Source organism: Phasianus colchicus, chromosome Z, assembly GCF_987193195.1.
Source record: "Phasianus colchicus chromosome Z, bPhaCol1.hap1.1, whole genome shotgun sequence".
Lineage (NCBI taxonomy): Eukaryota > Metazoa > Chordata > Aves > Galliformes > Phasianidae > Phasianus > Phasianus colchicus.
The window spans coordinates 11,897,356-11,922,239 of NC_143476.1; the positions used below are offsets into that span (position 1 = coordinate 11,897,356).

A 24,884-nucleotide genomic window follows, 5' to 3' on the forward strand; every position below is an offset into this window, starting at 1 on the left:
AGAGGGCAGGAGGGGTCCAAGGTGAGGGCACGCTCTCCTCTATTTTTCTGGCACTCAAAGACAAAGGGAACAAGAAAACCAGATGTGTTTCCCTGCCCATGGCAAACACCAGCCTTTCCATCCTTACAGTCCTTCCTGCCATCAGCAGAGACATTTTGCTTTCTTGTGCCACTTCATCCCTTTAGCATCTGGCATTCTAACAAAAAAGTACTTACAAGGAATTTTAATATTTTCATATTAAATGTCAGAATTAGAACCTTAGATTTACCAAATATTTAAAACGTTCAACCCAGTGAGAAGTGAATTGATGTTGTATTTAGCATTCAGATAAGAACTTGTAAAGTCAGTAAAAAGTGCTGCTTTCATAAACTATAGTCTCATTGTGTAGCCTTGCACTGTCTCAGCAGATTATTACAGAATGTTCATTCAAGCAGGAATTCAGAGATGCGTCTGAATTGATAACAACAACGAATAATTAAGAAAGCTTGACTGCAGTCTGCTTGAGGATTCCAGTCTGAAGTGTGTTCCACCTGGTGACAACTGGGAATGTCTTTCTCTCACCATTAGAACCATTGCACCTCTGACTAAACACATAGCTAATCACCACTGAAAACCTAGGTGCAATTTCTGCAGTGCACAGACCAACTACGTGTTGATTAACATTCAGAGAGATTGTGCAGGTGTCCTTTTAGGAACTGGCCTACAGTATGCTAAGAGGGATGGATGTGGGGACATTAGGATAACGTGCCCTCTGCCTGTTAAGACAGCCCCAGCAGACCAGGTCAGCAGGCTGAAGAGCTGCGTGGGTCACCAGGGCTCAGAGACTTCACTCGGCCATCTGAAAGTTGAGGGACTTCAGCCCAAGCTGCCCTTTTCCATGCAGGCAAGGAGGCCAAGAGAAGGTGGATCGGCACGGTTCTGGTGCAGACAGGGGCTGCAGTGTGAGCAGGCCTACACAGACAAGGCTGTGCCCACACAGAGTGACAGCAGCTTTCGCTGTGAGCAGATTCCCAGGGGGCCTGAGCCATGGCAGTTCTTGATGGCAGCATGTTCCAATCAGCCCTGGAAGTCTTCTCTGGACGTCTGTCGCATTCTGGAATCCACACTGAGGACGCAGTCGCTGTGTCAGAGCAGCTGGCAGAGTCACGGGGAACCGTGACGTAGTTGGCCCAGGGAGCAACAACAAGGCCTGCACTGCTCAGCCAGCCCAGGCCAAAGGGGAGCACGAGAGAGAGCAGAGGAGAGAGGGGGGGAAAGAGGGCCAGGAAGGAAAGGCCTGTGCCTGAATGGACGTGTAGCAGCAGCTGCTGACAGCAAACTCGGTGATGGCAGGGGCACAGCAGAGCAGTGCAATGCTGGCAGCTTCCTGTGTCTTTCACACAGGCACTGCAGACATGGCCAGCACTGGGAGATCAGCAGAACTGCTGCACACCTCTGCCAGCCCAGGCCAGAGGAGTGCAGAACAGTGAGCTGCTGCTGAGGGGAGAGAGGATGGCCTGAGAGCTGACCTGAGAGGCAGGGCTGGCTGTGTTACAGCAGCCTCTGTGTCCTCCTCCTGTGTCTGTGAGGGCCAGAGGGCCAGAAGAGAACATGCCCAGACAACGAAGCCCTGCTGTCCTCTGCTGCTCAGCTGGAGAGATGTTCCGCCTTCCTGAAGGACGCTGATCCAAAGGGAAGGAATCAAAGGAAGTCCAGGCTGGCTGTCCTTGTGGGCATCAGCTGCTGGCAGCTGCCTCTGTGCTGCCATGGGCAGGGCACAGCACACACAGTGTTTGCAGTTCCCTGTGTGACACTGGCCCTGGTGACCTGACAGCCATAGGGAGACAAGAGAAAGAGCTGCCTCCCTCTGCCAGATGAGGCAAAGGTGAGAATCCCAGAATCACAGCATGGCCCGGGTTGGAAAGGAGCTCAAGGTTCATGAATCTCCAAGCCTTGGCTCTCCAAGGGTGCACAGGGGGCTTTGTTCTCCCTGTGGTGCAGCTTCAGTGCCAACTCACAGCTGAGCTGGTTGGCACACTGTGACAGCCTGCCGCTCTGAAGCTCTTGGGGCAGTGCTCAGTTCTTTCTGAAGTACTCTGGAAAATGCTGCTTCTCCTTCACCAAGTCTGTTTCCAGACAGACGTCTTTTTCTCCTCTGTACACACAAACAGTATCTTGTAACTCCCTGGCACAGTGCTCAGAAGTGATACTTCTGGAAGCACGTCAGAGAAAAGTGGCCTTGTCCCAGTGGACTTTCAGAGCAGATGAGAACAAGTCTTGGTTGACGGCTTTCTTCTGCTTCTGGAACTGCACAGGCAGGTTGTGTGTTGTCATACTTTATGCCAGAGTGCCAAACTGAAGCAGTTTCTGCAACCTCTTTTTTTCATACTTGTCACTCTTTGCTATTTCTGAGACCTTAACTTAGTCATTTTTAATGCGCTCTCATCTAAACTACTGTGTCCTCCAGTGTCAGTGTTGTATGAATCAGGACTGTGGGATTTCATCAGTGAAAGGATTCTGCTCTAATGACTGTCATTCTAAAGCTGATATTGTTTCTACCGCATCAGGCTTGCAGGAAGCATCTTTGATCAACAGAGAAATCAGAAAAATTGCTTTTCCTATTGCAGTTTCCTTTTAACTAGTGATGAAAGCTGTCAGTTTATTTTTGGCACCAGAAATCCTGGGATGCAACCAGGTTAGATAAGAAGTGACACTGAGTGCACAGTAAAGGAGCATAGATGAGATAGCATCACACAGCTCTGGAAAAGATGTTCCAGCTCTGTGTCTACCTACACCTTCAGGAGATGAAAAGTACTGGCTTACTGAGGTGTCCTGGGTTGCAGGCTCTGTTAATCTCCATTTTTGGAAGAGCTGCTTGCAATAAATACCTTGTAAGGTGAATGAGCTTGATAGAAGTAGGGTGTGAAAGAGATGGATTTGCTGTTTCCCTGAAGGTGCAGGAGTATTGCTGTGCCTACAGTCAGTAAACAAGGCAGAAATCACTGTGTTCCTCAGAATGAAAAAGAATAAAAATCTTTTTGTGAGTGACAGCACGCCTGAATGAAGCACAAATCTAAACATTTAAAATAAGGGCTAGTGTCAAAGGGACTTGCAGTATTTCTCGTGAAGAAATATTTGATGCTTCTTTATGAAAGTCGTCATAACAAAAGTGTACTGATGTCTCTGCTGAGGATTTCCTTGGTTCCAGCCTGAAGGTGTGCGCAGGCATGAGCAGGCAGTGCTGAGCTGCAGGTGAGTGCCTGTGTCCCACAGCAGGAAACCCGTGGATGTCTTCAGGGGTTTGAAATGGGCAGAGCTGTAAAACCTGCAGGCTTTCACTGAAATTGTCCTCTGCTTTATTTTGTAATCTTAGTTTCACCAATGCTTTCCAATATGATTTTCGTATGAGTGCAGATACATGGGATAGGATTTAAAGTTTTTATGGTGCTGCTGTATAATTTTCTGTGGTCATCATAAGCCAATAAAAAAAATAAATGGTGATTAGGCAATCTATTTACAACCTGTGGCACGTGTCAAAACAATGAAATTCCTTGCAGGAAGACAATATTGCTTTACAATAATGTGGCTATCCAAAACTGTTAATTATACTTGATGAGCTGGAGATAATCCTGAAATGCGGGACTTTGATCTTAGCCAAGAAAAATAAACCGTATTATCATTCTTAAATTGGCAGCTGCTATCAAAAGCCTGTGTCTTATTTCCCTTTTAGTAACACTGGCTAAATCAGAGAAACTGATAAAAGAATTTCATGATTGCAGCTTAGGGATTCTTTCCCACTTGACCAGAAGTAATCAATGTCCAAAAATGTCTGTAAATACTTTTTCTATCTTATTTTGCCAGATGAATTGATATTTCAGATGAATGGCAAAAACATTTTGCGCACATAGATAAGCAATGCAAATTTGCTGGATTGTTTTAGAGAAAAAAGCTCCGGTTATCTGACCGTTTCCATGCAGAAATAAGATTTACAGAAAAATTGTCATTATTATTATTCATGCATGAACAAGTTCAAAAAAGAGATGTGGGGGATGATGTTTCAATTCCAGCTGATTGTAGGAAGGACTGTCAGGATGGAAAGGCTAGTGTCTGCCATGGGCAAAGAAACACTTCTGGTTTTCATGTTCCCTTTGTCTTTGAGTGCAAGAGGCCATGAGGAGAGAGTGCCCTAAACTTGGACCCTTTTTGACCATTGCAGCAGAGATGGAGAAGTGTTCAACCTTCTAGAAGGACTTCAGGACAAAGATATGTAATGAAAATAAGTCCAGGTTGGCTGTCCTTGTGGGCATCAGCTGCTCGCATCTGCATAGTTGTTGCTATGGGAATGGCAGAACAGCTGGAATGTTGCATTTCCTTGTGTGACACAAGCACTGGTGAATTCAAAGCAAGAGGTGTATATTAGAAAGAGCATCACCTCCCTGCGAGATTAGGAAAAGGTGAGTGGGATGTTGTTTCAATTAGTGCTGATGGCAGGAAGGACTGTAAGGATGGAAAGGCTGGTGTTTGCCATGGGCAGGGAAACACATCTGGTTTTCATTTTCTCTTAATCTTTCAGTGCTAGATAAACAGGGGAGACTGTGCCCTCACCTTGGACCCCTCCTGCCCTCTTCTGCTGCGACGGAGAAATGTTCCAGCTTGTAGAAGGACATCAGGACCAAGATATGTAATGAAAATAAGTCCAGGATGGCTGACCTTGTGGGCATCAGCTGCTGGCATCTGGACTTCTGTGCCATGAGCATGGCAAAGCAGGTAAAAATTGCGTTTCCTTGTGTGACACAGGAGCTCTTGACTTGCAAGCTAGAGGGATGCAATAGAAAGAGCTGCAACCTCTGCCTGACATGGCAAAGGTGAGTGGGATGTTGTTTCAATTATTGCTGAAGTCAGGAAGACTGTATGGATGGAAAGGCTGGTGTTTGCCATGGGCAGGGAAACACATCTGGTTTTCATTTTCTCTTTGTGTGCCAGAAAAAGAGCAGAGTGTGCCCTCACCTTGGACCCATCCTGCCCTCTTCTGCTGAGATAGAGAAATGTTCCAGCTTCTAGAAGGACATCAGGACAAAGATATGTAATGAAAATAAGTCTAGGCTGGCTGTCCTTGTGGGCATCAGCTGCTGGCATCTGCATTGCTGCTGCCATGAGCATGGCACAGCAGGTAAAAGGTTGCTTTTCCTTGTGTGACACAGGAGCTCTTGACTTGAAAGCTAGAGGGATGCAATAGAAAGAGCTGCAACCTCTGCCTGACATGGCAAAGGTGAGTGGGATGTTGTTTCCATTTCTAATGATGTCAGGAAGGACTGTAAGGATGTAAAGTCTGGTGTTTGCCATGGGCAGGGAAACACATCTTGTTTTCATTTTCTCTTTCTCTTTGAGTGCCAGATAAACAGGGGAGAGTGTGCCCTCACCTTGGACCCATCCTGCCCTCTTCTGCTGAGATGGAGAAATGTTCCAGCTTGTAGAAGGACATCAGGACCAAGATATGTAATGAAAATAAGTCCAGGCTGGCTGTCCTTGTGGGCATCAGCTGCTGGCATCTGGACCTCTGCTGCCATGAGCATGGCAAAGCAGGTAAAAGATTGCTTTTCCTTCTGTGACACAGGAGCTCTTGACTTGAAAGCTAGAGGGATGCAATAGAAAGAGCTGCAACCTCTGCCAGACATGGCAAAGGTGAGTGGGATGTTGTTTCCATTTCTGCTGATGTCAGGAAGGACTGTAAGTATGGAATGTCTGGTGTTTGCCATGGGCAGGGAAACACAGCTTGTTTTCATTTTCTCTTTCTCTTTGAGTGCCAGTTAAAGAGCAGAGTGTGCCCTCACCTTGGACCCATCCTGCCCTCTGCTGCTCAGAGGGAGAAATGTCCCAGCTTCTGAAGGACATCAGGACAAAGATATGTAATGAAAATAAGTCCAGGCTGGCTGTCCTTGTGGGCATCAGCTGCTGGCATCTGCATTGCTGCTGCCATGAGCATGACACAGCAGGTAAAAGATTGCTTTTCCTTGAGTGACATAGACTCTGTTGACTTGAAAGGAAGGAAGGATGCAATAGAAAGAGCTGCAACCTCTGCCAGACATGGCAAAGGTGAGTGGGATGTTGTTTCAGTAGCTGCTGATGTCAGGAAGGACTTTAAGGATGGAAAGGCTGGTGTTTTTTCCATGGGCAGGGAAACAATGCTGGTTTTCATCTTCTCTTTCTCTTTGAGTGCCAGAAAAATAGAGGAGAGTGTGCGTGCTTTCGACCCCTCTTGCCCTCTTCTGCTGAGATGGAGAAATGTCCCAGGTTCTACAAGGACATCAGGACAAAGATATGTAGTGAAAATAAGTCCAGGCTGGCTGTCCTTGTGGGCATCAGCTGCTGGCTTCTGCATTGGTGTTGCCATGAGCATGGCACAGCAGGTAAGGGATTGCTTTTCCTTGTGGGACAGCTGTTAAGCCATTCTGATTCACACTTTGCATCCACAGCATACAGTTTTTTCCCACACTGCTGTTTCTATCCAGCAATGTGCATATGTGCAGTGCTACTGATGTTGGTGGTACTGCCTGTGGCAGGGGGTTGGAGATTCCTGATCCTTGAGGTCCCTTCCAACCCGGGCCATTCTGTGTGTGTGTGTGTGACTGGCTAAACACCAATTGTTGCTAGCTCAGCAGGTATACTGCTAATTATTGAACGTCTGACAGCTGCTTATCAACACTTGGCCACTATTTCTGGACACCTGCTCATCCCTGAAGAGAGAGAAGTTTGGAAGGAGGACAGAGGGGAGTCTCTTGATGCCTGCCTGTTGCATCCCAACCTGCCCACAGAGTGAGTCAGTTCGGCCTTGTGTGGAGGCCCTGGCTTCTTTGGAGTCTGTTTTTCTTTTGCTGAGCTTCTCCTATCCAAACAGAATGGCCTTACAACATGCTTTCTGGTCCTTAATACTAAACCCATGCAATTTGTAACTATTACAGTTCTGTAAGTGAGAATTGATCACATGATTGAACAACTGTATTTCTAAAATATGTTATGAAATAACTTCTTTTTACTAATACTAATACTAATAAAGTCTTTCTACTTTTTCAAACTGTTTCTAACGGCAAATTACAAAACACATCGTGCTGTACTGCTTCAGAGCAATCCCACATTTGATAGCCAGTGCAGAAACAACATTCCATCCTACAGCATTAGCTAGTTCAGAGGTACCAGACGTGTATCTGGATGTGGCTGTTGTGCATAACTGGGGCTGAGGGATCAGAAGTGACAGCTCCACTCTTGGAGACCACAGAACTAAAATGGAAAGATAAAATAGTTGCAGGGCAATTGTTCTGTGTGCCTGAAGCAGGGACCGATTTATGGGGGAGAGATTTAACAGTTAAATGAGGATTACAGCTGCAAGTCTGTGAAACAGATATCAGGGGTCAATGAATGTGTTAACAGCTGTGATGAAGAAGAAATGAATCCAAAGGTGTGGGCAGGGGAAGGAAATCGGGGTGGACTCACAATTTTCCCTTACAAAGAACTGCCCAAGGAGGGAGTGGAGCTGTGAAACAGCAACAATATCCCATAGCCTTAGAAGGGAGAGTGGGTCTAAAAGCTGTAACACAGACAGTGGTTAAGGATGGTCTTCTGGAACCTTTTCTGTGGCCTTATAACACCCCAATCCTGTCGGCACGGAAGGCAGACGGCACGTATCGGCTGGTGCAAGATGTAAGGAAATGACTGAACCCGTTCTCAAAAGACAGCCTGCGGCTCCTAACCCCTATACCCTAATGAGTCAGATCCCACACGGACAGCAGTGGTTTGGTGTGAGAGACCTCAAAGATGCTTTCCGGACAGCCTTTGGACTCAGAGAGAAATGGCTGCGTTTGTATGAGGACACATTGTAATCCTATCGTGATTCGTGATGATACTGTAGATACTGGAACTCGTGCTAATCCTTGTCTTTGCAACATGTGAAGCAAGCAGCTGGTGCTGCTGTCATGCAGAAAGCTCCCTTCCAACCACTCAGCAAGCATTTGGATGAGACAGCTTCCTGCTGGGAGCCCTCCGACATCACTGCTGCCTCCTCCAGAACCATACCTGCAGATGCTTCAGAGCTCTTCAGCATGGACTTCCTTCCTCCCATCAGCAGCTGCTCCTGCACTGACCTTCATTCACACTGGGATACCATCTGCTTCCAGCAGGAGCTGACCTGCGAGACAGAGAAAGGAAACGTGGGATGAGCACCAATGCAGAAGCACAAGGCTGTGTCACCACCACGTCTTGCAGCCTTGGGAAGTCAGCTGCAACTGCAGCCTTGGTCAGAATTACAACGGGCACCGTAAATTAAGTGTGACCTCTGAAGTTGTTGCCATGATCAGAAACAGACGCTGAAATCGCTCACATAACTGTCGGTGGTTCCCTCCAAATTCTTTTGCTTTGGGGAACAGATGGACTCGGAATGGAAGGACACGAGAAAAACGACATCTGTTTGAGCTCAGCAGACTTGAGAGGTGGGCCTGGGTGAACCTCATGAGGTTCAGCACAGCCAAGTGCAAGGTTTGGCATTTGGGCCGGAGGAATCCCAGGCATTCTTTTGTCATCGTGGTGGTTTCCAATAGACCCCAACAATGAGACATCAGGTCGCCGTGTGGGCTCCTGGGTGACACTGCCATTTCCCAGCCATTGCAGCCTAGGGGCAAATAAAGTAAAATACTTCAGAAAGATCTCACACTGATTGCATATTTTACTGTTCTTTTACACAAAACAGAAGGAGAGGGCAGCAGATGCATACAGCTGCATCTACACCCAGGCTGCTAAAGGAATGGAAAGACAGAAACATCAAATATCAATGCCTTATTCTAATGCAAGGAGGGAAGCTTCTATCAATGTTACTTTTTATCATTTAAAATGAGCAGTTGGCACTCTTAAAGGAAAATCCTAGGCCCCAGGTTCTGACAGTGTGGCAATCTGGACTCAGCTGTGACTGATCCAAACAGTCTGTTCCAGATTTTAACATCCCTTCTATGCATTCACAAGTTTTCTCTCTTGACTTCCCCTTACAGCCGTTAGATGCCAGCAAAACATCCCACAAACACTCCTTAACTCTGTGCACACAGGCACCCATCCAACCAGAGCCATCAGTCATTCCCAGCCATGCGCTCTTCCTCCAATCATGGTCAGCATCACACGGCCGTCACGCAGCTCACTTGACTCAGTTTTTCTCTTCTTTCTGGAGGTGTCCTTGCTTCTCAGCCTTACCTTCTCGTGATGTTTATCTCGCTCTGCAGCTCCTGCTCTGAATAGGCTTTCTTGGATTCCCGCATGACAGGCACAAAATGCAGCCACAGCCCCTGCCACCAAGGTCAGCTCTTCAGCACACATTACCTGAGGAGCACTTGGCAACTCCTGCAACCTGAGCAGTGCCAGGAAGACTGTTTCACTTCTGCTTCTCCTGGCTCAGAAATTCATTTTCCTACCTAGAAAATGGAAAAAGAAAAGAAAGAAAAAAAATCCTGACATTAGCAGACACAATTGATACTATGGAATTCTGGAAGGCAAGGGATTTGCCCTCTATGATGAGAACTTGAGTGCAAAGAACTAAGAAGAGCCATGAGCAGGTTGTGAACTTGTGGGTAAAATTAGGAAGTGCAGCAGTGCAGGGCTTCTGGAGGTGAGGGTCTGCTACAGCCGCCTGGAAAGAGAGCCTGTTGGTGGGAGCTGCTTACTGCAGCCAGCAGAAGCATCGCACTCACTGACTCTCATCCTGATGGGGGATTCCAGTCAGTCTGGGAAATCAGCATGGCTGGCTGCAAGCAATCTGACAGACTCCTGGAGTGCAGTGAGAATCACTCTGTGGTGCAGGCATTGGGCACAGCAAGCAGAAGGGAAGCATTGCTGGACATGGTGCACACCAGGGGTTACGACAGGAGGCGGTCAGGGCTGCAGTGACCATGCCCTCCTTGAGTTGGTGATCTCAAGGAATGCGGGCCTGGCAGGAAGCAAAGGCAGGAGCCTGAACTTCAGGAGAGCCAGCTGCAGGCTGTTCCGGGAATTCTTGGACGAGATCCTCTGGACAACTGTTTGTAGGGGCAAAGGGATGGAAAAGAGCTGGTCACTTTCTCAGAAAAAAACTTGCTCAGGTTGCAGGCTGAGCTGCAGGAGAGGAAGGGGAGGAGGTGCCAGCACGGCTCTGCACGATGCTCTGCCACACTGGGCAGCTTGATCATGGCTCAGCAGTGGGATCAGACGAGGAGAAGGGGAGAAGGAAATCAAGGATGGGAGGGAACCATCAGACACAGTCAATAAGTGTCTGTGAAGTCTTGCAAACCAGAGATTCCCAGGTTGTTTCTGCTTTTGCAGCATTTGTGTGGTGCAGGGTGAGCAAAAGGTTCTGCTGCTTGATTCTTCTGCAGGAGCCGCCTAATAGGGAAATGGCCACTGAGCTGCAGACCAAGCAGTACTGCCTGACGTTGGCCAGGGGGAGCTTCTCCTGCCGCAGTGTGCTGATGACAGGTCTGGAGATGATCTGCAGGGCCAGTTCGTAGGTGGGAGCCAGGAAAGGACATGATGGGAGGAGGGAGGTGTTAAGCAACATCCAAGGCATCAAAATGCATCAGAAGGCCCTGAAAAGCATCACAAAGCCACAGCCAGGAAGCTTGGGAGTATCATGAGCAGCATCCAGGATGCGAGAGATTATTTGCTACCATGCCAAATGGTAGCAGAGCTCCCCCTGCAGACATCCCAAAGCCAGACAAAACAGGAACAAACCCGGAGCTGAGCTGCACGCACCCCACAGCCACAGCATTGCAAGCTGGGGTGCCTTGCTGTGTGCTGCATTCATCCCAGTCCGTGTGAATGAAGACTCTGGAGGCAGTCAAGGCGTTGATTGAGCACGAGTGTGCTTTTATTATTATATAAAGGACAGGAGGGTGTGAGAGGTCCACGGTGAAGATGGGACTCATCCTGTCTTGTCATGGAGAGAGTGGCTCAGAGCTCTCAGTGCTGCTGTCCGGTGCCTGGGACTGGAGGTCTGATTGAAAGTCCCCCTGCAAAAGGCTCTGCTCCTCTTCACTGATGCTGACCTGCTCCTGCATGGAGGTGCTGCTGTCGGGACACTCACACTGTGCTTCAGATGGGCTGCACTGCAGAGACTCTGGGTTAAAATCCACACTTGTGACTGTGGTGTCTGGGAGGCTCAGGTCAGCAACTTCAGCAGAGCCAGGTGTAATGAGAGCATGGACTTCGATGAGCTCCTTCTCTCCATTACTGATGTCAGATGGAAGGCTGCTGTTGGAACTGCAGCAATTTGTGCTTCCTAAGAGCTCTCCACTGATGGAAGCACACAGAGCATCCTCGCTACTTGCCCTGGATCTTATGGCTTGGCAAGGGCTCGATTCACCTAGAAAGGATACACAGGGGTTAGTGTCAAACTTTCACAAGCTGAATTACGACAGTGGTACTTGATCAGGGGTGAAGATTTAGGCACGGGATTGAACGCTAGAAAGAGATACAAGTGCAGAGCAAGCTTGAATTGTATGTTCCTGAAAAGCAGGGATTTGGAAGCTGCATTTGCACCCTTACCTGCCAGGACTACCACTGCTGTTTCTGAGGGCTGCCTGGCATTGCGCTGCAGTTGGCGTTTGCTGCCAGAGGATGGCTTCCTGAGGCTGAAGCAGCAACACCAACTGCTAGCTGGTGATTCCTCAGTCTTGCTGGGTGGATTTTGCCTGGAGAGAGAAAACAGCCAATGCTGTGAGTCGTGCATGGTGCAGGGTGAGGGAAGAGCAGCACTGAGCTCTTGGCAGCAGTTGCTTGTTCCTAGCACTGCCTGGTTTCTGCAGGAAAACACAAAAACCCACCCAAACAATGATGCTGGGTGCTGGAAAAGAAAGTCCTCTTTACCTGTCAGATGGAAAGTCAACGACGGTGTGGAATTTGCCCTGCCCAGCTGCAGGGCTTTCTTCCACTTCAATGTCCCGGCTGCTCTCTGTTACCACAGAAGAGGTGCTGTGGCCTCGCCTCTGTGCCTGTGCCTCCTCCAGGCTGAGCAGCTTTGTGGCAGCAGAAGAGACCCCCACAGACTTGGGCCCTGGGAGAGAATTGTGCCCTGTCAGGGAAAACCACAGGTAAGAGCGAGGATCAGAAAGCAGCAGCACAGCCACCACAGTTCTGGGGGAGGTGCTGTATTTTTCTCAGGCTTGCTTATCCGAGCCACTGGAAGAAGAGGAGCCCAAAATAACCATGTGGGAAGAGGTGTGTTTATGGCAAAGGACACGGTCATCATTAAGAGCAGCTTACTGTATCAAAATAGGCAAGGAAAAACCCAAGGAAATGGGGGCAGGGAACTGAGAAAGCTTCGCTGCCACACTTGCATCAAGCTTTTCCTGCGTGCAAACCATAATAATGATGGTTTCCTCCTTGTGAAATTTGGGCTTGGACATTCTCAGCATCCAGCAACAGGATGCCATACCCTAATGGAAGTCCAGAGGTCTGCTGTCCCCTTGATGGTAAAAGAGTATCTCAAACATCCTGGAGAAGGCCTGCATTTGGTCAAGGTGTCAGGTCAAGATCAAGGTAATGGAGGAAGACACTCACCTGCTGCATCTGCAATGTCTGCTCCGGATTTGGAGCCGAAGAGGACGTCTGTGTGGTTGATGATGAATTCCACCACATCCGACTGCGTCTGCAGCTCCATGCAGGCAGCTCTTCCGCTGGCGCAGGCAGACTCGTTCTGCTGTGATCTGTAGAAAAGGCAGATTTTAGAAGTCATTTCTCCAAGACCGTTTCCCCGAGTCTGAATTGTTGCAGCCAAAAGCTGTCAGCTGAGGCTCTGGAGACTTCCGCAGTGGGCAATCAGTGATGCCACTGCAGAAATTCCCCTGGATGATCAAGGACACGTCAGTCCCATCTCAACAAGACTGCAGAAATTGTCACCTAGACATTGTGCCCGTGGGGATGGAGAACAGCTCAGGCTCCTGCTCTTCTGTCAGCCACAGATTTTACAGGAGAAGAGCACATTTGATGGAGAAAAAGGGAGCACTGTTTTTTTTTTTAATGGAGAACAGATGTAAGCGTTGTGTTGAAACAGAACCAGCAGTTTACCTTAAGAGGTTTGGAGCCCACACAATGGCTAGGTTCTTGGCATGCATGTTTGTGATGGTGGAGCTCCCAGCCAGACACGCCAAGTGTCTCATCAGGAACTCCAGTGTCCTGGAAAACAAGAGAGGCAAACGTTCAGCACCAACGAGCATGCCGTGCTGCAATTCAGAAAGCAAACCTCCATTCATGCTACTTCTTGTGATTGCTACTGTCACCGAAGATGAAGTAGATCCAACCTGACTGAGTGCCACGCTGCAGCACCAAGCCCCAGCACAGCACAGCCGCAGCCATCAGCTGCACCAAGCGTGCCCCCGTGCCCAGGAACTGACCCCATAAAGTAACCCCATGGAGCCTTCAACCCTTCAGCATACACAGGCATCGTGTTGCCGGCGTGAGACAGAGCCTGGAACCGCATCGTTGCCCTCTGCAATGCAGCAGGGCTGAGCTCAGCAGGCTGAGGGCAGCACTGACCTGTAGTGAGGAGCGGGCAGCTGCTGGATGACGTCCTGCATTCTGAGCAGCCGCTCCTCCTCTGTAGCGGCACCAACAGCATCCTGGAGTAGTGCAGAAAGGGAGCGAGACACCAATCAGGCTAGTACACCACTGCGAGTAAACCTCGTGGGGCTGACAGCAAAAGGGCCTCCGAGCTGGGGCACTGCTGCAGCCATCTGCCAAGAGGCCCAGGAAGAGGGAAATGAAAGACGTGGCCTTGTGCTTACCGAGAACTTGCCGTACAGCTGGTGGGTGAGCAGAGGGTTCGGGAGCTCCCTGAAGTACATCTTGCAGAGGGAGCTCACGCTGTGAATGTCACGGACGGTGAGCTCAGGAATCTGCTCCGACTCAAATTCCTGCCTGGAGAGAGGGACGCAAACCCGGTTGAGCGAGAGGAAGGCAAGCCCAAAGCCACACCAGATGCACTCAGGCTGTGTCAGTCGCAGCACTCTTACCGCAGTCTCTGGATGTTGGACGCGACGCCGGACAGGCGGTATATCCCCTGCACCACGCCGTGCTGCTCAATGAACTCAGCGCAGCTCTGGAGGACCTGGGGGACTGAAGAACACGTGCCAGCCGTCAGTGGAGCTCCTGATTCAAGTCCTGCTGCAGGCTGTGCTTCACATCCCATCCACTAAGCCCAGCCAGGCTTGGCTGAAGCAAATACAGATGTGCTTGTCTCTTAGGAGCATCCGCCTCACTTGATCCTTCAGCCATCAACTCCCATTACACGTGTCTCCACGGCTATCAGCCTGCCCCCTGCTAGATATGAGCTCCCTTTCATCTTCTTTAGATGCCCAGCAGAGGAAGATCTCAGGAATGGGCAGCTCCTTACCATCACGACCGGAGTGGAGAAGATGCTCTCCCAGGTCACCGCCAAACACCCTTTCCTTCTCCACCTCTCGCTCGGTCGGTTTCTTTGGGCGGGCCTTCACCAAGGAACGAAGGAAGGTGAGGATCTTGCTGCGTTTCTTGGGCACTGCACAACAAAAGGAAGAAACCAGGTCATTTCAGGTCTGGCTCCGTTGGACGAGGCCGAGCACAGCACATTCTACAGAGCACGTCAGAACGGGAAGAACATTACCAACCAGTACATACAAAAAGGGATTTTCCCCATCTCTGGAGGAGCCCAAGGCCAGGTTGGATGGGGCCCTGGGCAGCCTGGTCTAATCTGACATTAAATGTGGGGGCTGGCAGCACAGCCTGATGCAAGGAAGTGGAAGCTTGAGGATCCTTAAGGACCCTACCATCCCAAGCCATTCTATGAAGATTCTATAGTTTCCCCAAGTCCAATCATAAACACAGGAGGATTGGGCCAAATCTCTGCCCCATGGTGTGCATGAAGAATCATCAACCCAGAGGACAATGTGGGATGGATAAAGGAGGTACTAAACATGGAACGCACCCCCAAAAAGACTTCATTTTGCTTCCCCACACCATCAAATGTAACATCCCTACCTGGCTTTGGCACTGAGTTGATGAGTGCCTCAGGAATGTTCTTATTAATGAGTTCCACACACTCCCCTGGGAAAAATCCAACCTGTAACAAGAAGAGAAGCCAACTATTGCATGCAGCACTTCTCAGGTCTGAACTGTTAAACCAAAAGCCACATAACATTTCCCTCGGAACGTGCTTGCCTGACGTTCCATAAGACTATCCAGCAGAAAATGGCCATAGTTCAAAGCATAAAGGTAATAATTTTTCAACATTTGCAGCCAACGGCAAGGTCCCCTGACACCGACACAGGGAAACTGTTTACGTCCATTAGGCATCCTGTGCATGCAGAGCAGCTCTAAGCTAAGATTCCTGCCTTTACTGCAGTTGCACTCTCCAGTCTGAAGCTTGTGCCTACCTGGAAGCCGAGCTTGCCTCTCCACCAGGGGGTCAGCTCCTTTGGTGGCATGTCGATGACACACACGATGTCTCCGACCTGCAAGAGATTGCAACGTCAATCCCAGCTTCAGCACAGCTGGGAGGAAAGCACAGCTCAAATGTCTGCATTCTTCTGCACTGCCAAACATCGCCGAGCATGAGAGCACTTGCACCAGTGCAGCTCTGAAGGCATTTGCCATTGTAAAATTGAACAACAAGGAACGCCTTGAACTGCTTACCTCAAAGGAGAGTTCATCCGCTGCCTGGGCAACGTATCTCTTAATAGCATGGGCAGCAGCAATAGCTGGAACATTCACAGGTGCCACCTCATGGTCCAGCAGGGGCTTCCCCTTGTTCTCAGCCTGAAACAGAGAGCACAGGCCACGGTGAGGAGCTGGGAACCAACAAGGAGGATTTCAAGGTGAGGAGCACATCTGCAGAGAAAGCTGCAGGAAATGCACTCGGTCCTTATCATGGGCACTTCAGAAGGAACTGCAAGTCTAATAACGGCTGTTTCTCTCCCTGGTGTGCAGCAGGCACACGCCAGCAAAGATGCATCTCTCCCCATCCAGACTAATCAGCAATGGCACTGACGCAGACAGGTGGCCTTGTGTATTTTGCCACATCCTTTCCTGCGCTCTTTGTGCAGGAAGGCTGACTGTTTCAGATGCTAGGAGACCGTGCAGAGGGAAACCAAAGCTACGGCTGCAGTTACAAGGTGCAAACAGTGCCATTGCAAGCACCAAGCAGCTCTCTTGAGCAGTCCAACCAACAGCGAGGCCAAACAGAGCAGAGAATGATTGTTGTTTCTGCAGCCATTTCAAGGGAAAAGTCAGTAGAGGACAAACACAACACCCGAGATGGCTCTGGTACTTTTATAAACTTGCCACTCTTGCACTACTGTCTTGCCACAGAGGAGCTCTCTTGGAAAGCAGGAGAGCACATCTGCGGCTCACTCTGCTGGCTGCAGTCAGGGAACAAAGACCAATCAGAGCTTCATACTCTACCTCTGTCCATGCCAGGTCAGGCCCACAGCTGATCTCGCTGCACGCCACAGCCATCAGCGTAGGTGTGACAAGCTGGAACTGAAAAGAAACACACTTTTATTTTCTCTGTTCACATCTCTGCTGTGCTCCCTACAGCTGTCGGGCACACTCACACAGCCCAAGCACGCCTGCTGGTGTCCCTGGTGATGCTGTGCAGCTCTGCACAAGCTGGGGCTGGGACTCTTTGCCTAAGGGATTGCTTTCCATAAAACCAGCTGGTCACAGCACCACAGACAGCATCCTTCTGAGGGCTGAGCTGCAGAGCACGTGGAGAAAACCCACACGTGACCAGCGTCCCATCAAAGCTGGATGAGGCTGTGTTACTAAACACGGGACGTCACGGGCTGCTAAAGCATGTGGGGGGACAAACCATGGCAGGTACCTGGCAAGAGATCAGAACGAGGGAGAGAAATCTCACAAATCCGCAGCCGTTCCTTGTCACTTTGCTCTGATCTTCCACGAGCAAAAGCTGCAGCAGGGAAGCAGGCAGAGGGTGGAGAGAGGAGAGAGAAAGAGCAGGTCAGTTTGCTTCCACGGTTTAGCAAAGACTACAAGGGAAAAACCAAAATCTGCCCTCCCTCAACTTAAAAACTTAAGTTTTCAACTTAAAACCATTTCCCCTTGTCCTGCAGTTATCTACCCTTTCAAAGAGTTGATTCCCCTCCTCTTTTTAGGCTCCCTTTAGGTACTGAAGGCTGCCATGAGGTCACCCCACAGCCTTCATTTCTCCAGGCTGAACAAGCCCAGCTCCCTCAGCCTGTCTTTGCAGGGGAGGTGCTCCTGTCCCCTGATCATCTCTGTGGCTCGCCTCTGGACCCTCTCCAGCAGCTCCCTGTCTTTCTGGACACTGTACTGCAGCTGGGGCCTCACAAGAGCAGAGCAGGGGGGGACGATCACCTCCCTGTCCTTCATGGCCACCCCTCTGCTGATGGAGATAATGTGAGCCTATGAGCTCCGCCAGCCAGCAGTTCTCAGCACTCACTGTCCCCCCGTCTCTCCCACACTGTCTCAGCTTACCTACAAGGTGCTGCACAGGACGGTGTGAAGACAAAGGGACGCAGTCGGTGCACAAGTGCAACAAGCGAGCTGCTCAGTCAGAGCTCCAGCGCTCCAATGAAGGGACGCAGCACGCACTGCTCCTCCCCTCATTCTAGCCCTTATGACATCACTGAGGGCCACCAGGCTGCTCCACCACCACGGACAGGGTGGGGAGGCAAGACCAGTCACAAGGGCAGAAGATTCCAACAGCCCAGCCCAACGTTCTGGAATCAGGGGCTGCTTGGAATTCTACCCCAGCCAAATCCTGGAGAAGCTGGCACGGGGTCGTCATGACCAAAGCGCAGGACCTGGCGCTTGCTCTTGTTGAGCCTCGCACAACTGGCCTCAGTGCATCCCTCTGGAGGGCCTTCCTGCCCTCAGCCAGATGGACGCTTCCTCCCAGCAGCGTACCTTGCAGTGCTGGGCCCATGTCAAATCCACACTAGAGTGGCTTTTGTTACATTCAAGGGCATGTTGCAGCACCCATCTATTTCACCTGGAAGGAAATAAAGCAGGAGATGGGAGAAACACAGAACTGCTGCCAGACTGCTTCATCCCTTTCTCAGCCCAACTTCCCTTGCCTCATCCCCTACCCCAACTCCTGGATGATGCCCACGGGCTGATAGTTGGATCTCAAATCCATAGGAATCCTTTCACAGGACTCCATCAAAAAGGCTGTCACACTTGTTCCGTACACTCACACTGACCCAGCAGTGGTATCACAGTCACTTAACACACACACAACAACCAAACCCCGAGCATGCACATCCCTTCCTGCGTGACTGCAGCCCACAGCTCCCCTTCACACCTCCGTGGATCTCTGGTGTTTTACACTGATGCAGCCTCGCTGCAGCTCCGTGGCTGTCACACAAGGCCTGCAGGACCTCTTTCTCTGCAAACCCCGTCTGCAGGCATTGGTTCACGAGGTTCACCTCCTGCCCTCCTGAGCAAAAACAAGCACTAAGAACAAGAGCAAAGCACGCTGGACTCGACCTGGCTGGATCCCCAACCCTCAGTCCTGTCAGACGGACCCTGGTGTGGAGACTCATCCCCAAAGCCTGGCTGGACATCAGCACAGGCATCCTTCTTCAAACGCCCCATCCAAGCAGCAAGGGATCAAAGCGTTGGCACAGCTGAAACAGAAATGCTGTGTGAGTTTCCTGTTAGCACTGACCAGGAACAAATCTACCGCTGAGCAGCAGGATGTGAGACAAGCAGCAGAAGACACCCAACCTGCAGAACCAGCTCGTTTGGGGTCGGTCCAGATGTTTGTCTGCTCCCTTCCCTGGCCCAGGCCAAGCTTGTGAGCTGCTCCTCCTTTGTGCAGGGGGACATGGTGCAGATGCCATGTGGTCGCTATGCACAGCATGCCTTGAACTTGCTTTTCCTCTCTCCATCTTCCATTAGTAAACAGCATCTCCAGCCTCCAGAGATCACTGAGTCCAACCCCTGCACAACAGTGAAAGAAAAGATATGATAAGGGGTACTTAAAGCACAGCATCTGTAATCAGATCAGACTCCTGCACTGTGAAGACTTCCATGAGTATTCCTGCAGAGTGCATCACTTAGTCTCTCTTTAGCCTTGTGTTCATGGTTTTCCTGTAAGAGCTTGTCTAAACACTGCCTATAATCGTGGTTATGCTAGAAGCATTTGGATTTATTGATCCTCAGTGTGATTTCAGTAACAAATCCAGATGCTTTTTTGTTAAGGGCAGCTTTCAATTTCTCAACTGAAATTTCAATATTGCATTAGGTGTTGACAACCACGGGGCTGCAGTACAGAGAATTACAGGAAGATTAATTTCTCCATCTCCATGCTCCTAGACATTTATGATTACAGTGATGTAGTTATATACAAAGTTGCAAGATACCAAAGCTAGAATAACCTCTTGGTGCAGCAGGATGTCTGGAGCCCAAGTGCAGAGTCTCAGTGTTGCAAAGCCTTGAAGAGGTGCACCGTATGTGCTGGGGCTGATGACACAGACACTGGAGCAAGGCCAGTGTGATGTTAGAAACTTGACCAGCAGCTGATCTGTTGTCAGCCATTTCTGGACACAAACGGGATCTGGTCGACTTAGGACATGACCTTTGGGCTGGAGAGCAACTCCCCGAGGAATCACACAGCCACTGCAGACCGTTGGCAAGAACCCCATACCAAAACAGCTCATCTGCAATCAGTTTTTAATCTGTGCAGCAGTGATTGGAACAGGCGCACGCTCTCTGCAATTGCAGGAATGTTCACAAGTGGAATGTGCATCACCTGTGTGCTCCAGCTCTTCTGTGTGCATGCTAGGAGAAGTGATCCCCCTGCACCCAGGGCTGCAATAAAGTCCTGTGGGCTTTCTAACCTGCCCACCAGCAGCCCAGGCTGCCCAGAGCCACATCCAGCCTGGCCTTGGATGCCTGCAGGGATGGGGCATCCACAGCCTCCCTGGGCAACCTGTTCCAGTGCCTCACCACCCTCTGGCTGAAAAACTTCCTCCTCACATCCAACCTAAACCTCAACACCCCTCGTCTCAGTTTAAAGCCATTCCCCACTTGTCCCATCACCATCCACCCTCCAAAACAAAACACCTCGGCTGTTCAACACTGAAAGAGCAAAATAACCCACAGCTCTTACTTCCACTGTATGCATTTAATTCCAAACTTAAGGTCACAGGTTAATTACTCATGTGATCCTTCCTGACAGAAGAACTACTCGTAGTGATGTGTAGGAGTAAGGAACAGTTTGAAAAGGTCATGGACATATTAGAACTTGCAGCATTTATCTTAATAGATCCCTACATTGCAAAGCATTTTGTAAAACACACGTTACAAGTACTGTGCACTGGATTACACTATATCAAACTCTAAGTAACAATACAGGTTGCTTTTAAATCTACACTTACATGTTTTCTTCTAACTCCTTTTTTTTTTTTTAAATGGTGAGTGTACCATTAATTCAAGACAAGAATTTTGTTTGTAAGTCGATCTCTATAACTGTTCTTGGCATCATTCTTTAGGATGAACTAGATACATGGAATTTGGCACTGGCTCCCCAGGGCAGTGGTTTGGCACTGAGCTGACAAAGGCCAAAGAGCATTTGCACAAGGCTCTCAGACACAGGGCTTGACCCATAGGAGGTCCGGTGTGGAACCAGGAGGTGGAATACATGATCCTCGAGGTCCCTTCCAAATAAAGATATTCCATGATCCTCTAATACTTATATTCCCAAGTCCTGTACGCAGGGCTCAGATGCTTAATTGAAAGGTTCCATGAAACAGTGAGGTATCTATGTCCCTTTACCACTCAGTTATTCAATTTGCCACATGGATCTTTTATCCAGTCACATTAAAAAACCCCTCAAAGTATTTCCTTCAGTCTTCCATTCTGATAGAGCTTTCTGGAGCAAATAAAGAGTTGCAACTCAGAATGTCCACACCTCCCTTCCTGCACCCTGCATACTTTTTTCATTGCACTGTGATTACGTACCATTCTATTGTCACCCTCATTCTGTCATTATCTAGGCAGTTTACTGCCATTAAATTTTCCAGCAACAGATGCCCTGAAGTACAATTCCAGTCTGAAGTGTGTTCCACCTGATGACAACTGGGAATGACTTTCTCTCACCATTAGAACCATTGCACCTCTGACTAAACACATAGCTAATCACCACTGAAAACCTAGGTGCAATTTCTGCAGTGCACAGACCAACTACGTGTTGATTAACATTCAGAGAGATTGTGCAGGTGTCCTTTTAGGAACTGGCCTACAGTATGCTAAGAGGGATGGATGTGGGGACATGAGGATAACGTGCCCTCTGCCTTTTAAGACAGCCCCAGCAGAGCAGGTCAGCAGGCTGAAGAGCTGCGTGGGTCACCAGGGCTCAGAGACTTCACTCGGCCATCTGCAAGTTGAGGGACTTCAGCCCAAGCTGCCCTTTTCCATGCAGGCAAGGAGGCCAAGAGAAGGTGGATCGGCACGGTTCTGGTGCAGACAGGGGCTGCAGTGTGAGCAGGCCTACACAGACAAGGCTGTGCCCACACAGAGTGACAGCAGCTTTCGCTGTGAGCAGATTCCCAGGGGGCCTGAGCCATGGCAGTTCTTGATGGCAGCATGTTCCAATCAGCCCTGGAAGTCTTCTCTGGACGTCTGTCGCATTCTGGAATCCACACTGAGGACGCAGTCGCTGTGTCAGAGCAGCTGGCAGAGTCACGGGGAACCGTGACGTAGTTGGCCCAGGGAGCAACAACAAGGCCTGCACTGCTCAGCCAGCCCAGGCCAAAGGGGAGCACGAGAGAGAGCAGAGGAGAGAGGGGGGGAAAGAGGGCCAGGAAGGAAAGGCCTGTGCCTGAATGGACGTGTAGCAGCAGCTGCTGACAGCAAACTCGGTGATGGCAGGGGCACAGCAGAGCAGTGCAATGCTGGCAGCTTCCTGTGTCTTTCACACAGGCACTGCAGACATGGCCAGCACTGGGAGATCAGCAGAACTGCTGCACACCTCTGCCAGCCCAGGCCAGAGGAGTGCAGAACAGTGAGCTGCTGCTGAGGGGAGAGAGGATGGCCTGAGAGCTGACCTGAGAGGCAGGGCTGGCTGTGTTACAGCAGCCTCTGTGTCCTCCTCCTGTGTCTGTGAGGGCCAGAGGGCCAGAAGAGAACATGCCCAGACAACGAAGCCCTGCTGTCCTCTGCTGCTCAGCTGGAGAGATGTTCCGCCTTCCTGAAGGACGCTGATCCAAAGGGAAGGAATCAAAGGAAGTCCAGGCTGGCTGTCCTTGTGGGCATCAGCTGCTGGCAGCTGCCTCTGTGCTGCCATGGGCAGGGCACAGCACACACAGTGTTTGCAGTTCCCTGTGTGACACTGGCCCTGGTGACCTGACAGCCATAGGGAGACAAGAGAAAGAGCTGCCTCCCTCTGCCAGATGAGGCAAAGGTGAGAATCCCAGAATCACAGCATGGCCCGGGTTGGAAAGGAGCTCAAGGTTCATGAATCTCCAACCCTTGGCTCTCCAAGGGTGCACAGGGGGCTTTGTTCTCCCTGTGGTGCAGCTTCAGTGCCAACTCACAGCTGAGCTGGTTGGCACACTGTGACAGCCTGCCGCTCTGAAGCTCTTGGGGCAGTGCTCAGTTCTTTCTGAAGTACTCTGGAAATGCTGCTTCTCCTTCACCAAGTCTGTTTCCAGACAGACGTCTTTTTCTCCTCTGTACACACAAACAGTATCTTGTAACTCCCTGGCACAGTGCTCAGAAGTGATACTTCTGGAAGCACGTCAGAGAAAAGTGGCCTTGTCCCAGTGGACTTTCAGAGCAGATGAGAACAAGTCTTGGTTGACGGCTTTCTTCTGCTTCTGGAACTGCACAGGCAGGTTGTGTGTTGTCATACTTTATGCCAAAGTGCCAAACTGAAGCAGTTTCTGCAACCTCTTTTTTTCATACTTGTCACTCTTTGCTGAGACCTTAACTTAGTCATTTTTAATGCGCTCTCATCTAAACTACTGAGTCCTCCAGTGTCAGTGTTGTATGAATCAGGACTGTGGGATTTCATCAGTGAAAGGATTCTGCTCTAATGACTGTCATTCTAAAGCTGATATTGTTTCTACCGCATCAGGCTTGCAGGAAGCATCTCTGATCAACAGAGAAATCAGAAAAATTGCTTTTCCTATTGCAGTTTCCTTTTAACTAGTGATGAAAGCTGTCAGTTTATTTTTGGCACAAGAAATCCTGGGATGCAACCAGGTTAGATAAGAAGTGACACTGAGTCAACAGTAAAGGAACACAGATGAGATAGCATCACACAGCTCTGGAAAAGATGTTCCAGCTCTGTGTCTACCTACACCTTCAGGAGATGAAAAGTACTGGCTTACTGAGGTGTCCTGGGTTGCAGGTTCTGTTAATCTCCATTTTTGGAAGAGCTGCTTGCAATAAATACCTTGTAAGGTGAATGAGCTTGATAGAAGTAGGGTGTGAAAGAGATGGATTTGCTGTTTCCCTGAAGGTGCAGGAGTATTGCTGTGCCTACAGTCAGTAAACAAGGCAGAAATCCTTGATTGCCGAGGATCGCCGCTTCGGAGCTGGTCCAGCCAGAAGCGCAGCGACTGATCGCGAGGTACAAGGGGGTTTCGGTCGGTTCCCTCACTCAGGGATCCCCGAGAGAGCAGAGTAGCCGGGCAGCTCTCGGCCGGGAAGTTCTCGCGAGAGCGGACGTCGCGGCGGGGGCGTTGCCAGGGCAACGGTTCTGCACCCACCCCTTCTTGCTTTAAAAAGCCTCGGGGAGGGCAGCGACGCGTCGCTGCCCACCAGAGAAGCTGTGTGGGAAACCCCTGGGCTTATCTGTGGAGGAGAATCAGTAAGCCACTCCTGCACGGAACTCCCCAGCAAGGACGGTTGTCATTGCCAGGGTGAGTGATAAGTGCGGGGGCTCCTGTTAACGACCCGGCAACGGTGCGGGGGCAGCGCCAGCACTACCGGCAGCAGGGCAGGCCTGATCAGGCACACCCCGTTAAGGCTATCTAATAGTGTTGGTGTGCCTGCTGGTTGGCAATGCCTGCACCCCGGAGGAAGGCTAATAGCACAAGAATTGTGGAGTCCCAGGTGGAAGTCCCATGCTCCCGCAGAAAAAAGGCTGCGGCCATAAAGAGTGTGGAGACTCAGACTGAGGCCCCAACGCGAGATGCTAGTACACAGGTCGCTGGCTGTTATGAGTGCCAGAGCCTGGCCTTTGCAGTGCTGGGTGATGACAGTGGTAGATGTATAAGATGTGACCAACTGCATGACTTACTCAGCCTTGTGGTTGACCTGAAAGAGGAGGTAGAGAGGCTGAGGACCATAAAAGAGTGTGAGAAGGAGATTGACTGGTGGTGCCAGTCCCTATCGGCCCCGAGATCTGGGCGCATAACTGAGGCATCATGTGGAGCTTGTCACCCCCCCCTGCCTCATAAACAGGTGGGAGAGGGGAAGCGGCACGTGGGTGCAGGGAGCCGGCGGGCTGACGGTGCTGCAGTGAGCCTCCTGTCCTCTCCTCCTCCTAAGAACAATTCAAGAAAGGGGGATGAGTGGAAACATATACCGGCTCGACAAAGTAGGCGTCCCCCATCCCGACCATCCTCGGCTCCCCAGGTGCCTCTGAGTAATAGGTTTGAGGCCCTGGAACTCGAGGGAGAGGTGAGTGAGGATGTAGGGGGAGGTCAACCTGTGAGGTTGCCTCGGGAAAAGCACTTGGCCCCACGCCTCAAGACTGCCTCTGCCCGGAAGGACAGAAGAGTGGTTGTTGTAGGAGACTCCCTGCTGAGAGGAACAGAAGGTCCCATATGTCGGCCTGACCCTACCCGCAGGGAGGTGTGCTGCCTCCCTGGGGCACGGGTCAGAGACATTTCTAGGAGACTTCCTGGTCTGATTCGCCCTTCCGATTA

The 24,884-nt window shown here is 50.2% G+C and overlaps 1 protein-coding gene and 1 long non-coding RNA gene across 3 annotated transcripts in view; one reads left to right on the forward strand and one right to left on the reverse strand.

The window, feature by feature from the left end:
- The window catches only part of LOC149912528 (uncharacterized), a 158,753-nt gene that overhangs the window by 40,875 nt on the left and 92,994 nt on the right, over window positions 1-24,884 (forward strand). The window lies entirely within an intron of this gene.
- LOC149912531 (rho GTPase-activating protein 32-like) lies at window positions 12,518-15,471 on the reverse strand. The gene is made up of 8 exons (XM_090130846.1): window positions 15,393-15,471; window positions 14,998-15,079; window positions 14,375-14,518; window positions 13,995-14,097; window positions 13,767-13,899; window positions 13,519-13,601; window positions 13,051-13,158; window positions 12,518-12,689 (listed from the first exon to the last, which is right to left on the reverse strand). The coding sequence occupies exons 1-8, from the start codon at window positions 15,441-15,443 to the stop codon at window positions 12,518-12,520; spliced, it is 876 nt and encodes a 291-aa protein (XP_089986972.1). The 5' UTR covers window positions 15,444-15,471.